General features: G+C 44.4%; 1 protein-coding gene across 1 annotated transcript in view; it reads right to left on the bottom strand.

Moving 5' to 3' along the window:
• The window catches only part of metap2a (methionyl aminopeptidase 2a), a 28,702-nt gene that overhangs the window by 2,532 nt on the left and 11,014 nt on the right, over positions 1-15,156 (bottom strand). Inside the window, exons 5-9 of the mRNA XM_078420050.1 lie at positions 13,945-14,106; positions 12,008-12,189; positions 11,815-11,909; positions 7,483-7,579; positions 4,826-4,929 (exon numbers count right to left, since the gene is read on the bottom strand). Coding sequence (XP_078276176.1) covers positions 4,826-4,929; positions 7,483-7,579; positions 11,815-11,909; positions 12,008-12,189; positions 13,945-14,106 — 640 coding nt within the window. The remainder of the gene's footprint in view (positions 1-4,825; positions 4,930-7,482; positions 7,580-11,814; positions 11,910-12,007; positions 12,190-13,944; positions 14,107-15,156) is intronic.

Below are 15,156 nucleotides of genomic sequence, written 5' to 3'. Positions count from 1 at the left end.
CATAACTTCTGCTGCCTCAAACGCAAGAAGATGCATCAGACAGAGGGAGAGCCCGGGAAGGGAAGAGTCTCTGCCTCATGCAATGAACTGAGCTAATGTTTCTTTAAAACATCCACATCTCTCAATAGACCTGATATAACAGTGCAACTCTGTGCACTGTTATTCATCCCTGAATGCAGGATTTTGGAAATGAAAAAGGCGCTGCAGTTAATTTAGCAAACAAGAGAAATTAAACTGACTTCCTTGGCAATCAAAGGAAGACACAAAATGCTGGAGTAACTCAGCGGGTCAGGCAGCATCTATGGAGAGAGGGAATGGGTGACGTGTCAGGTTGAGACCCTTCTTCAGATTGCTATCGGGGGAGGGGGTGGGATTTTGTCCCACCCCCTCCCCCAACATCAGTCTGAAGAAGGATCTCAACCCGAAACGACACCCATTCCTTCTCTCCCGAGATGCTGCCTGACCCACTGAGTTACTCCAGCATTTTGTGTCTGCCTGTTATCACCCCGAGAGTAATATTGATCTGGAACTCACTGACAAAGGGTGGGACGGGCAGGTGCCATCCGCAATAGAACTTAGATGTGTAATTGTGACCTGCAGAGCTACGGTCCAAGACGGAGGTGGGAAGAGATGCATAGCTGTTCTTCAACTCATGTGGGCTGTTGAAAAAGAATGCATCAGATGGCTTCCCATGCCATCGTTTTACCATGACTTCATGAAAAAGGAGTCTTTAAAGAAACGTAATTGCTGACACCTCACTGCATTTATCCAAGCCAGTCTCACACCTACTGCATTCAAGTTTGCTTTATTTTAACCACAGTTCCTTCATGTAGTTAACAGACTCTTGTGAAAAAGTCAGTGTAGTACAAAATCCACACTTTGCTGCTACAGCACATCCAACTAGGATGCAGTAATGCAAGATTGCCCTGCTCCAACTATTGGTATTGGTTTGGTTTTTTTATTGTCTTCTGTACCAAGATAGTGAAAAGCTTGTTTGCATTCTGTCCAGTCAAATCAAACCACGCTATGCATGAGAACAATCAAACCGGCGGACACCAGTACAACAGGTAGCACAAAGAGAAATAACACTCAAAAACCAACACAAAGTTAAAAATCCATTGGTCACAACAAATGCGTAAAGTTGGCTATTGTTAAGCAATAGCTTGAACATATAGTCCTCAAAGATGATTGAATATTTTGTGCACATGCAGTCATTATTTGAAGTGCAGCCAATGTTCTGACTGAATCTCATGTACCTTTGTTGTTGGGGCAATTTATAACAATCCACACATGAAGGCTTTGGGGAAGCAACAGAAACAAGCTTTTGGGCCAGATGTGGGCAGTAAAGGGCCTTTTAAACACTAACATTATAAATAAGTGCACGATCAACCCTTTTATGTAAAACCTAGAAGTTATTCATGCCTTGGTACATCACCTCTGGACATGTAGCAGCCAATGATGTTCCATGTGATACTTCTCTTTATAAAGGACAAGAGCAAAGGTGGGTAAAGGGAAGCAAGGTACAAAACAGCCACAATCTCAATCAATGACATAAAAGCCTTCCCCTGTCCCTGAGAAAAAGGGGGAAATATTAAAGAGGCCTGAACCTTCAATTGATTAGAGGAAAGTTATCACACAAGCAGCCAGAGGACAGAGGTTGCCCATCAGCTCACTGGTCGTCTGCTCTCTCTTCCCATGTATCCCCAAATGTATTCCCTCACAGGAGCAGACTCCAGTTAATCTATGAAGCCCTGCAAAGGCCCAATCTGCCAATCTCTTCTTCTTTCACTTAGCTTATTCTGGTGCCTTTGCAGGCTCCTAGTCTTTACTTTTCACTTGTAAACCAGCCCTCCAGGCCTCAGCTTCCATCTTTCTAGTTTCCCACAAAATCCTCTGCACCAGTACCTGTCATTCGTCACTCCAATGAACAAAGGTCCAAGCTATAACATTGTTTCATACTTCAGCCCAGTGAGGCTGTGAATCTTCCCTGTACAGCCTCCTGTGCAAATATACTGTGTGGTCTAGTCTACACTGCAGACACCAAATGCAGAGTTGATGCCTGTGCCATGCCTGTACTCAGTCTGTAGGAGTGACCCCGAGATTACAGTTGCCTGCTACTTTAATTCACCATCCAATCTGACTTCTGGCCTCCTGTAACAGGACCAACTGCAAGCTCAGGGAACAACCGCCATCTTCTGTCTGGGCCGCCCGCCTCCTGGGCTCAACATTGAATTCTCCAACTCTGGGTAACTCGCCCTTTCTTTGTGTAGAAAGGAACTGCAGATGGTGGTTTGCACCAAAGATAAGTGCTGGAGTAACTCAGCGGGCCAGGCAACATCTCTAGAGAAAAAGGACGGGTGCCGTTTGGGGTCGGGGCCCTTCTTTCTCACACTTTCTATCTTCCGTTTCAGAAATGGCCATTTCTGCCAAACATCCATCAGTGATGGTGTGTTTTTCTTTTCATCAGTATGGTTTGGCCTCCAGGGCATTGCCACACCCCTGCTATCAGCAACACCCACATACAGATAGAGCAGCAGAACTGCTACATCAACCCCAGCAGAAATATTCACTTTATTCTCATTCTTTCAGCAGATGCTGCACAACTTGAGCTTTCCAGCATTTTCTGTTTTATGTCAAATTTATGGCATCTACAGTTTGATGTTTGTTTCTTGTACAAATAAGGAGACCAAAAATACCTGCAGTTTTCTATATCCTACAAAGTTGCATCAAAACATCCCTACTAAACTCCATAGCAAGTGCGATAAAAGCCTTCCTGGCTTTTGGCTTTCATGTTTCAGGACCCTTTCACCTGCAACATTTGTGGCCTTGGTCCATATAAACAAGGTGCTTTTTCAGTCTTCCTTCTAAAATGGACAACTTCATATTTTCATATTGCCAATCCCTTGGCTGATCCAATACCTTTGCAGGCTCCTTGCTTTGTTTTCCCCCAATGGACCAAGCCACTAATCTTTCTACCAACAAATCTTGCTAATATGCAGTCCTATTCAAAGCTATTATGTGACGCTTCTGGAAAGCCAAATACCTACATCTGTTGGTTCCTTACCGCCCAATCTGTTTGTTCTGACCTCAAAGAACTCGAGCAAATTTGTCAACACAATTTCCCATTCAGAAAGCCTTGCTGTCTCTGCTTACTCTATATACTAAAACTCTTGTTTGTTTATTTCAGAACTACAGCCAAAATAGCGCAACAATGTTAGGCCCACCTTACTCCCCGTTGTCCCTTTGGTGCTAATGGAAGAAGTTTCATTGAAATAGGTGCTATATTTTTTAAGTTATTCACATTTTAAAGTTTAGATCTATCTCCTAGGGAGGGAGGGAGGATAAGGGGGGTTGAGGGGGATGGGGTGGGAGGGGAAGGGGGAGGGAGGATAAGGGGGGTTGAGTGGGAGGGGAAGGATAAGGGGGGTTGAGTGTGAGGGGAGGGGGTGGAGGGGGGTGCACCAATTTGGGCCCAACAGGTCCACTTGGTCTAGTTTCCCATAAATGTATAATTACGTCATGTTACCTCCTGAATAGTGAGTTCCGGCATTCTCCCCATGAGGCTAACTGCAGTTCCTTCCTACACATAACTAATCTATAGTTTCCCACTTTGGTGAACAATGGTGCTACATTTGTAGTTTTACAATCCTCGATGCCTTCTCCAAATCTAGGGGTTTTGGTCAATTACTGATCACGGCACAGCCACTTTCAAGCTGTGGAATACAGACTATTGGGGCCACGGGTTTTGTGACAATCAAGCCCATTAGATACGATACGATAGAACTTTATTCATCCCCGGAGGGACATTGCTCTGCCAACAGTCCCAAACACACAAGGTACACAACAACTTGAAATTAAAAGTGAAAACAAAAAGAAAAAGACAAGCTGGCTGGCTGCCATGTGCACAGCTGCAGTAGGAGTTAGCTTGAGTAGGAAGAACCTGCAGATGCTGCTTTACATCGAAGATAGACACAAAATGCTGGAGTAACTCAGCGGGTCAGGCAGCATCTCTGGAGAGGAGGAATGGGTGACGTTTCAGGTCGAGACCCTTCTTCAGACTCCTGACGATCTGAAGTGTCGACCCAAAAAGTCACCAATTCCTTTTCTCCAGAGATGCTGCCTGACCCACTGAGTTACTCCAGCATTTTGTGTCTATGTTCAGTCCCATTAGCTTGCCTGTTACTTGTTTTTCTAGTGATAGTCCTTCCCAATGTTTTATTATGCAGAAGATTTTAGAGGTTTGGAATCAAACCTAGTGAAAGCACAGCTATTAATCTCACTTCATAATCCAAGACCAAAGTCTTGAGCCATTCTCATAGGGTATGAAGCCCTTCGACCCAGAGTCTATGCCGGGAATCAAAACAATCGATCCCACTCCCCCACTTATTTTCTTGCCCACTTATTCCAGCAGTTGTTGCTACCTAGTTTGATTTCTTTAGTCAGAGGGTGGTGAAACTGTGGAACTCATTGCCACAGAAGACTGTCAAGTCAATGGATATTTTTACAGTGGAGATAGATTCTTGATTAGTACAGGTGTCAGGGGTTATGGGGAGAAGGCAGGAGAATGGGGTTGAGAGGGAAAGATAGATTGAATGGCAGAGTAATGATTGAATGGCAGAGTAAACTCCATGGGCCGAATGGCCTAATTCTGCTCCTATGACTTATGACCACCAACGCAAGGGTTAGAAGAGTGCTTAAGCCCGTTTGCCTAACATGGCCTTGTGTTATCGGTGCAACTGCCAAAGGACTACCCAAAGATTACAGGCTTAAGCTTAATGTGGTATGCAGAGAAATTGAATGAAGAATGAAACTTCAAGAACTTCACCTCCATTCTGGTAGCTTCACCACCTTTGACAATTGGAACAGTTTTCCCTGCATGTATTCTATACTGCCCAATGGAATGTCCATTTAGATTGCGAATTGGTTTTACTGTTGAGATAAAAAACAAATACAACTGAGAATGTACTTCATAGAAGACACTTTCTCATGCAATGGCAACATGATAGACCTTTGCAAGCGATACAGTGGGAAAACTCGAAGTGCAATTCAATACATTAAGAGGAGCTCAGTCTCCAAAACAAGGTCTCCAGGAATGAACTCGTGCTCTGGTCTCAGCTGAGGGATTCAATTTACCTCAATGCCTCTGGTTACATGGTGAGAAATAGGGGGAGAGTGTTCCTATGGCATTCGAAATAAACAATCATTCTATTTAACATTAATAAAACAAAATGTGGAAGCATTCAGCAGGCCACGTCTCATCGATGGAGGGAAACACAGTATTAACATTCAAGGCTGACAAACTTTCATGAGAACCAAGAGCACGTTTGGTGCAGTGAGGACAGGGAGAATGGTGGTACAGGGAAGATCCAATTAGGCTGGAAGTTACATGAAAATAAGTGACAAGATGTTTTTGTAAATCAAGTGAATATGTCCATGTAGTTACTCAAGACTTCCGGAGGAATAGGAAAATTTGAAATAACAATAAATCAAACATGAATTAAATTTCAGAAAACCAAAACATGATTAGTTGGAAGATAAGGTGCTGTTTCATGAGTTTATATTGCGCTTTGCTGAAGTAGTGTTGGAGGCGGGCAACAGAAAAGTCAGAGCGGGAAGAGCACAGTAACAGTAGCTGGAAACTCAGTCACACTCACGGACTGAATGGAAGTGTCCCTCATAGTAATTATCTAATCTGATATTTGTTTGTCCGATGTACAGAGCATCCCATTGTGAGCAGCCAGTACAATACACTAAATTGAAAGTACAAGCAAATGCCTGTTTCAAATAGTAGACACAAAATGCTGGAGTAACTCAGGCAGCATCTCTGGAGAAAAAGAATAGGTGACGTTTCGCATGGGAACCCTTCTTCAGACCTGTTTCAAATGGATGTCTTTCAAAGTTCAGACAATGGGAAGTGAAGCAGTAAAATGCAGGGTTTGAAGTGACTTTGTTATATGGATTCAGAACTGGCTCACTGAGAATAGACAGAGTTGTGGTGATAGGACGATATTCAGGCTGAAGGTCTGTGATCAGTGGAGTTCTGCCTGTGCTTGGACCTCGACTGTTTGTGATATATGTAAATGATTTGGACATAAACTTGGACGGGTGGGTTGGTTGGTAAGTTTGCAGGAGTCACAGAAAGCCCGAAAGGCTGTCATGGTATGCAGCAGGAAATAGATCAGCTTCAGAAATAGGCAGAGAAATGGCAGATGGAATTTAACCCAAGCAAATGCCAGATGTCGCATTTTGGGAGGTCACATGCAAGGGGAAAATATACTATGGCATGTCCCTTAACAGCATTGATGTACAGAGGGATCTTGGGGCTAAATGTGCAAGTGAAAGTGGCAACATAAGTATATAGAGTGGTAAAGGACGCACATGGTATGTATATGGGTCGCATGCAATCCATGAAAGCAATCATACCATGTGCCTCCTTTACCACTCTATCTACTTATGTTGCCACTTTCACTTGCACACTTAGCCCCAAGATCCCTCTGTACATCAACGCTGTTAATGGTCATGCCATTGTATAATGTCCCCATGTCAGGAAGCCTTGATACAGCTTTATAGGACATTGCTTCAGCTGCATTGGAGTATTGCTTGCTGTTCTAGTCCCCTATTACAAGGAGGATGTAGAGGCTTTGCAAAGAGTGCAGAGGTGATTTACCCGAATGATGCCTGGATTAGCAGGGGATTAGTAACAGGAAGAGGTTGGACAGACTGGGATTGCTTTTTCTGGAATGCAGTAAAACTGTGATAGGCATAGAGAGTGTAGACAGTCAGAAACTTTTTCCCCAGAATGGAGAAAAAAAATTAAACACGAGAGTGTGAAAGTGAGAGGGGCAAAGTTTTAAGGAGATATGTGGGGCAACTTCTTTTTACACAGAGGGTGGTGAGTGGCTGGAACATGCTGCTGGGGTGGTGGGTGAGGCAGACATGATAATGAATTGAAGAGACTTTTGGTTAGGCATCTGCAGAGAGTAATGTGCAAGTAGATAAGAGAAGGTCTTTGCTGCATATTCGACAGGGACATTGTGGGCTGAAGAGCCTGCCCTTGTGCTGTACTGTTCTCTGATCTAAAAGGCCACGCATTGCACCTTTTGCAGTTGCCTGCAATGATTTCACAGAGGTGGAAACAGAAGAATGGACCAGAATACTCTGGAGGGAACAGTTACTCTGGAATGTTGACAGTGAATAGTATGTCTGGTTATAGCATCAATCTATTGGGAAGGAAGGCAAATGGTAACTATTCTAGGTCTGGCAGTGGGTTGAGGGGCAATTCCAGAAGAGCAGGAAATGGAATGCATTTTGGGGCCCTAACATCGTGGCTGATAGAATCTAATGTTGAGGAGAAAGGTATTGGAAGGTGGCAGCACCAGAACAGAGACCGGGGAAGGTGGCACAATAAAGCTGCGGCCTTACAGCGCCAGAGACCCAGCTCTGACTCTGACTCTCAACTCAAACCATATATTTAGCTGATACCTTGGTAAGTTTTGCCATCAATTTCAACTTCATAGGACTCCATGACTTCCTGAATGGATTCTCCAATTTCACACAGGCGAACATCAATTCCTGCATTCTAAAATAAAAGGCGTAGTCAGATTAATGACAGATGAAAGCATAGAAACATAGAAAATAGGTGCAGGGGGCAACCATTTGGCCCTTCGAGCCAGCACCGCCATTCATTGTGATCATGGCTGATCATCTATAATCAGTAACCCGTGCCTGCCTTCTCCCCATATCTCTTGATTCCACTAGCCACGAGAGCTCTATCTAACTCTCTTTTAAATTCATCCAGTGAATTGGCCTCCACTGTCTTCTGTGGCAGAGAATTACACAAATTCACAACTCTCTGGGTGAGAATTTGTCTTCTCACCTCAGTTTTAAATGGTCTCCCCTTTATTCTTAGACTATGTCCCCTATGTACCCCAACGTTGGGAACATGTTTCCTGCAACTAGCTTGTCTAGTCCTTTAATAATTTTATACGTCTCTATAAGATCCCCTCTCATCCTTCTAAAGCATCAGATTTCTGTCAAATGCAACACTTGAATGGCTCAGGATCTTTTAGCAAGGCTTCAATATAGATTCTTGGCACATCTAGCATCGCTCCACTCCACCAATAATGGAACTATTGTTGGGGAAAAAATATTAACTGCATATGATGGAAACCTGAAAATAAAGAAACACAACAGGTCTGGTCACATCTGCATGGAATGTCCAGATTCAGAGTCTCAACCTGAAACATCAACCATTCCTTCCTGCTCACAGATGCTGCCTGAGCTCCAACACTTGTTTTGCTCTAGATTCCAAAATCTGCCTTCTCCCCATACCCCCTGACTTCGCTATCCTTACGAGCTCTATCTAGCTCTCTCTTGAATGCATTCAGAGAATTGGCCTCCACTGCCTTCTGAGGCAGAGAATTACACAAATTCACAACTCTCTGACTGAAAAAGTTTTTTCTCATCTCCGTTCTAAATGGCCTACCCTTATTCTTAAACTGTGGCCCCTGGTTCTGGACTCCCCCAACATCGGGAACATATTTCCTGCCTCTAACGTGTCCAACCCCTTAATAATTTTATATGTTTCGATAAGATCCCCTCTCATCCTTCTAAATTCCAGTGTATACAAGCCTAGTCGCTCCAGTCTTTCAACATACGACAGTCCTGCCATTCCGGGAATTAACCTAGTGAACCTACGCTGCACGCCCTCAATAGCAGGGATGAATGGGCAGTGTGGTGGAGGGGGAATAGTGTAGGGGAAGGGGTGGAGTGGGTAGGGTGGAGGGGGAGGGCGAGGGTTGGTGTTAAGTGCATTGCAGCACAGTTCAGCTGCATCTAACTGAGTTGTGGTGCAAGCCAGTTGCAAGTGTTGCAGTGTGTCAGTGCAGGGTGGGTCCCACAGCAGAAGTGTCCACGGTGCAGGGCTGGAAACTGGAAGTGTCCTGAGCTAATTCTGCCACCACCATCGTCTATTGTACAAGTGATGGCTCCCACTGACTGTCGCCGGAGGCTTGCGTCCTTTTCAGGACGGACGATGACAGTGATGTAACCTCATGCCCCCAACAGTGTGGACTGTCTACCCTATAGAGTTTTAGTTATTAAAGGGTATGGGTTTAGTGCAAGGAAGTGACAATGAAGTGAAAGATTATCCATGAACGGCGGAGCAGCACAGGAGGCTGGATGGGCATTCCAATTTCTATTTATCTTCCGTGTCGGAGGGAACTGCAGAAGCTGGTTTAAACTGAAGATGGACACAAAAAGCTGGAGCAACTCAGCAACCATCTCTGGAGAAAATAAGTAAAGTTTCAGGTTGAGACACTTCTTCTGACAGTCAGGGGAAAGGGAAACAAGAGATATAAAACAAATGAATGAAAGATTTACAAAAAAGTAAAGATGATAAAGGGAACAGGCCTTTGTTCGCTGTGGCCTGGGTGAAAACGAGTTACAGACAATGAGACTCAACAAGACAGCTTTGAGCCTAGTACAATGACTTGTGTGGGGGAGGGACAGAGAGAGGGGAAGCATGAGTTACTTGAAGGTAGAGAAATCAATATTCATTCAACTGAAATACGAGGTGCTGTTCCACCAATTTGCGTTTGGCCTCACTCTGACAACGGAGGAGGCCCAGACAGAAAGGCTAGTGTGGGAATGAGAAGAGGAATTAGTGTTTAGCAATCAGGAGATCAGGCAGGCCCAGGCAGACAGAGCAAAGGTGTTCAACGAAACAATTGCCTAGTCTATGTTTGGTCCTGTCGATGTACAAGAGTTCACAACTTGAACAACTGATACAGTAGATGAGGTTGGAAGAGGTGCAAGTGAACCTCTGCCTCACCTGAAAGGACTGTCGAGGTCCCTGGACAGAGTCGAGGGATGAGGTATAGGGACAGGTGCTGCATCTCCTGCGGTTGCAGGAGAAGGTACCTGGGGAGGGGGTGGTTTGGGTGGGAAGGGACAAGTTAACCAGGGAGTTGCGGAGGGAACAGTCTCTGCGGAAGGCAAAAAGGGGTGGAAATGGGAAGATGTGACTCATGGTGGGGTCCTGTTGGAGGTGGCGAAAATGGAGGATTACGTGTTGTAGGCGACATGTATGTGATGGGGTGAAAGGTAAGGACGAGGACTCTGAACACCTTCATACAGTCCGCCTGGGCCTACCTGATCTCCTAGTTGCCAAACACTAATTCCCCTTCCCATTCCCACAGACCTTTCCTCCAACAGTCTAAGACAGGTCCCGACCCAAAACATCATCTTTGCATTCTCTCCATAGATTCTGCCTGACCACCTACAGCCTTTTACTCAGGATTCCAGCATGTGTAATTTTTTTGTATCTCCATCTTGCTCTTTTCTACCTTATCTTGTGCATCAAGAAACATATCCACATCCTTGACTATATTTAATGACTTGGTCGCCCAGTCCTCAATAGTAGAACATTCCACAGATTCACCACACTTTTGGATGATATGTGTAGGAAAGAACTGCAGATGCTGGTTTAAATCGAAGGTAGACATAAAATGCTGGAGTAACTCAGCGGGACAGGCAGCATCTCTGGAGAGAAGGAATGGGTGAAGTGTCGGGTCGAGACCCTTCTTCAGACTGATGTCAGCGGAGGGGGCGGGACAGAGATAGAATCTATCTTTGTCACACTTTGGATGAAGATCTCTCCCTGGTTCTGAACTCTCCAACCATCAAGGAAATGCTTCATCTACTTTATCTGTCTAGATCAATTTCAATTTGACTGGTTTGCGTGAGAACCCCGCTCGTTCCTCTGTGCTGTGACTAATGGCCTGACTGACTCGGTCACTCTAGCACATTTATGTTGCACTCTCTCAATAAAAACATCCTTCTCAGATAAGGAGACCAAACTGCAGCAAGATATTCTTTGCCCCTGTCCTCAGAGGACCAAACACACTATTTATCTTCGATTCGCCCAATGTCAGCATCAAATCATGTTCATAAGTTCTAGGAGCAGAACTAGTCCATTCAGCCCATCAAGTCTACTCTGCCATTCAATCATGGCTGACCCATCTTTCTCTCTCAACCCCATTCTTCTGCCTTCTCCCCATAACCCCCGAACCCTTAATGTCCTTACAGCCCAGTGGGATGAATTTGATTTCTCTCACTTCAGGTAGCCCCGGCATTCCCTCTCTCTCTCCCCCACCCAAGTCGCACTAGCTTCTCATTTTCACTCTACAAACAGCTAACAATGGCCTTTCCTTTATCATCGTTACTGTTTTGCATATCTTTCGTTCATTGTTCTTTATCTCTCCACATCACCGTCTATATCTATCATTTCCCTTATCCCTAACCAGCCTGAAGGGTCTCGACCCGGAACGTCATCCATTCCTTCTCCCCAGAGATGCTGCCTGTCCCACTGAGCTACTCCAGATTTTTGTGTCTATCTTCAGTTTAAACTACCATCTGCAGTTCCTTCTTACACAAGAATCTGTCAATGCCCACCGTAAAATTATCCATTGACTTAGCCTCCACAGCTTTCTGTGGCAATGAATTCCACAGATTCACTGACCTCTGACTAAAGAAATTCTTTCTCATCTCCTTTCTAAAGGCATGTCCTTTTATTGTGAGGCCATAGCCTTTGGTCCTACACTCTCCCACTAGTGGAAACATCGTCTCCATATCATTCTATTCAGTAAGTTTCAATATCCCCCTTCATCCTTCCAAACTCATGATCAACAGTTAACATTTTGTGTTACTGTTTAAGCTAGAAATATATTAAAGTGTTGTAAACTTTCAGCAGATGCAGGTATGTGCGAAAGAACGGAGGAGTTGATATTTCAGTGCGGTTAACTTCTAGCTTACCTTGATACCAGTATTGGTGGCATCTTTAACAGCTTCTATAAGCTTGTCATATTTGGGGTTAAAAGCAACTGTGAAAGCGCAGTCAATGATATGGCCTGTGAAGGAGAAAAGTCAAATTTACCATTTACTGAAATAAAATCCCAGAAAAACTAGGTATCTCAGTTCATCCAGACTAACATAAAACTAAACCAACCATTGATGTGCGTTCCAAAATCTATTTTGCACACATCATCATACTGCAGTACCGTTGGGTCTCCTGCATTGGGTGTGTAATGGGCTGCACAGTTGTTCAGAGAGCAGCCTGTCGGAAACGCCAGCCCCGCACTCAATCCATCTTCTTTGATCAACTTACGGGAGCAATCTTCCAGCCTTTCACTGTAAAATGAAAGCTTGCCATTATCAACTCCTAGTACACAAAAAGTCGCTCTACAACTTTGCATTGCATTATAAATAATTGGGCACACCTAGTTTATTCGAGAGATACAGTGCAGAATCAGGCCCTTCGGCCCACCGAGTCCGCACCGACCAGCGATCACCCTGTACACTAGTTCTATCCTACACACTAGGGACAATTTACAATTTTACCAAAGCCAATTAACCTACAAACCTGCATCTCTTTGAAGTGTGGGAGGAAACTGAAGCACCCGGAGAAAACCCATGCGGTCACGGGGAGAACGTACAAACAGCACCCGTAGTCAGGATCAAACCCGGGTCTCTGGCGCTGCAAGGCAGCAGTTCCACCGTGAGGCCACTGTGCCGCCCCATCTAGGTTGACAAATTATTGGGTAAAGGAAAACATTTGGGACATGTTACTATGTATGACTATTTTACAACGTGTCCAGAACTAAGAATCCGAGTGAGCCTGCTGTTCACCTAAAATGTTCTAGTTTTATGTCCAATTTTCAGTACAATTTTACTATTTAATTGAAAGATATAGTGTGAAGTATATGTTATATTAAAAGCAAAATAAAACTTTATGGTCTTGGCACCATCAGCTGGAAAGGAACCAAAAACATCAGTTGCAGAAACCAAGATCTGCTTTCCAGTGGATAGCCAATTAATATTTTATGTCAAATAAAGGACAAAGTACTGTAGTAACTCAGCGGGTCAAGCAGCATCCCTGGAGTACGTCGCCTATCCATGTTCTCCAGGGATGCTGCCTGTCCCACTGAGTTACTCCAGCACATTGTGCCCTGTTTTGTAAACCAGCATCTGCAGTTCCTTGTCATCCTCAGTCTTACAGCCTGGAAACAGGCCCAACTTGCCCACACCGGCCGACATGTCCCACTCGCCCCGCCTCCCTGTGTTTGGCCCATATCCCCCTCCTATCCACGTATCTGTCTAATCCAACTATCTTATTTCTAATGTATTATGTCAACTCGATAACTTTGTGCTCACGTGCATTAATAGTATATTCAATTAAAGGAATTTAAATTTTCAAAGTGCCTAGGTGTTTTTAAGTTTACTAACCCAGAAACAGAAGGATGTGGTGGAGTTGTCATTAACCTACTGAATTATTGTCCAGAGACTAAACTATTGCTCCAGAGCCACAAATCCAAATCACAAGATAGGTGGCTGACAAGCCTGTGTGAACAGTGATCACGATACTAACGCATGGATGGTACCAATGTACTTCAAGGAAGGAAATCTCTACACAAATTCAAATCATTCCAAGGTGGCAGGAGAATTTAAATTCAAGTATTGGAAGTAAATCAGGAATGATAATCTGATAATAGGAATCTGAGGGGGAATTTTTTCACGCGAAAGGTGGTGGGTGTATGGAATGAGATGCCAGAGATAGTAGTTGAGGCAGGGCCTATTGCAAACAATTAGGCAGGTACAAGGATAGGACACGTTTAGAGGGATATGGGCCAAACGCAGGCAGGTGGGACTAGTGTAGATGGGTCATGTTGGCCAGTGGGGCAAGTTGGGCCGAAGGGCCTGTTTCCACACTGTATGGCTATGACTCTAAATAGATGCCATAAAAGGAAATCTGCCTTTCTTGGTCCGCATGCACTCGTGACAGTTGTACGGTGGATGCTGGCCTTGCTGGTAATGTTCACAGTCCTTGATGAAATAAACTGTACCCACTCCTTATCAATAACAGTTGTGGGGTGATGTTTTACTCACCAGATCTCAATCATGGTCATCCCTGGTTTAAGCCAGCTTCTAACATACTTGCGAACTTGTCTGTGAGCTTCTGCTGCTTGTCTAAAATCACTCCAGATTTCCTCACTGGCCTGATTCAGCACCTTCTTTTCCTCACTGGTCATGCGCCATGCAGAAGTACGCCTTGAAGTCAGGGATAAGGATGGAAAGGACAGAAAATAAAACATTACAGAACAGCCAACTGGAGACAAAGTCAAGAAATAGTCAAGATAACTCAAAGCTTCCACATCTCTCTCTTATAAACACTTTGTTTCCCACACACTTTACATTTGCAGGTATTTAATGATTTGAGGAAGGACATCCTTGTAATTGAGGCAGTGCAGCATAGGTTCACGAGATTGATCCCTGGGATGGCGGGACATATCATTCGTGAGATGTGAGAATTTCATCTCATTCTTGGGGGGGGGGGGGGGGGGGAATCACTCATTAGTGAACAATGTACTGTATGTATGAGACTGAGTTTTACATAGAAACATAGAAAATAGGTGCAGGAGTCTACTGAATAGAATGACTGGAGTTTAGAAGGATGAGAGGGGATCTTATAGAAACGTATAAAATTATAAAAGGACTGGACAAGCTAGATGCAGGAAAAATGTTCCCAATGTTGGCCGAGTCCAGAACCAGGGACCAGTCTTAGAATAAAGGGAGGCCATTTAAAACTGAGGTGAGAAAAAACTTTTTCACCCAGAGAGTTGTGAATTTGTGGAATTCTCTGCCACAGAGGGCAGTGGAAGCCAAATCACTGGATGGATTTAAGAGAGTGTTAGATAGAGCTCTAAGGGCGAGTGGAATTAAGGGATAGGAGAGAAGGCAGGCACGGGGTATTGATTGGGGACGATCAGCCATGATCACAATGAATAGCGGTGCTGGCTTGAAGGGCCGAATGGCCTCCTCCTGCACCTATTTTCTATGTTTCTATGTAAAACTCAGTCTCATACATACAGTACGTCGTTCAGTAATGAGTGATTTCCCCCCCCCCCCCCCCCCCCAAGAATTAGATGAAATTCTCACATCTCAAAATATAGGGAAAGAAATACAGTAAACCTTCATAATAACTGACCATGGAGGGGGGCTGATGTGTGTTATTGCCAGTTGTCCGCTGTAAACAGCGTGAGGAGGGTGGGTAAAGTTTAACACGAGGCCAGGAAGGAAGAATCGCAGTGTTGGGGTGTT

The sequence above is a fragment of the Rhinoraja longicauda genome, chromosome 23, assembly GCF_053455715.1.
Source record: "Rhinoraja longicauda isolate Sanriku21f chromosome 23, sRhiLon1.1, whole genome shotgun sequence".
Lineage (NCBI taxonomy): Eukaryota > Metazoa > Chordata > Chondrichthyes > Rajiformes > Arhynchobatidae > Rhinoraja > Rhinoraja longicauda.
This window is presented reverse-complemented; position numbering and strand designations above follow the sequence as displayed.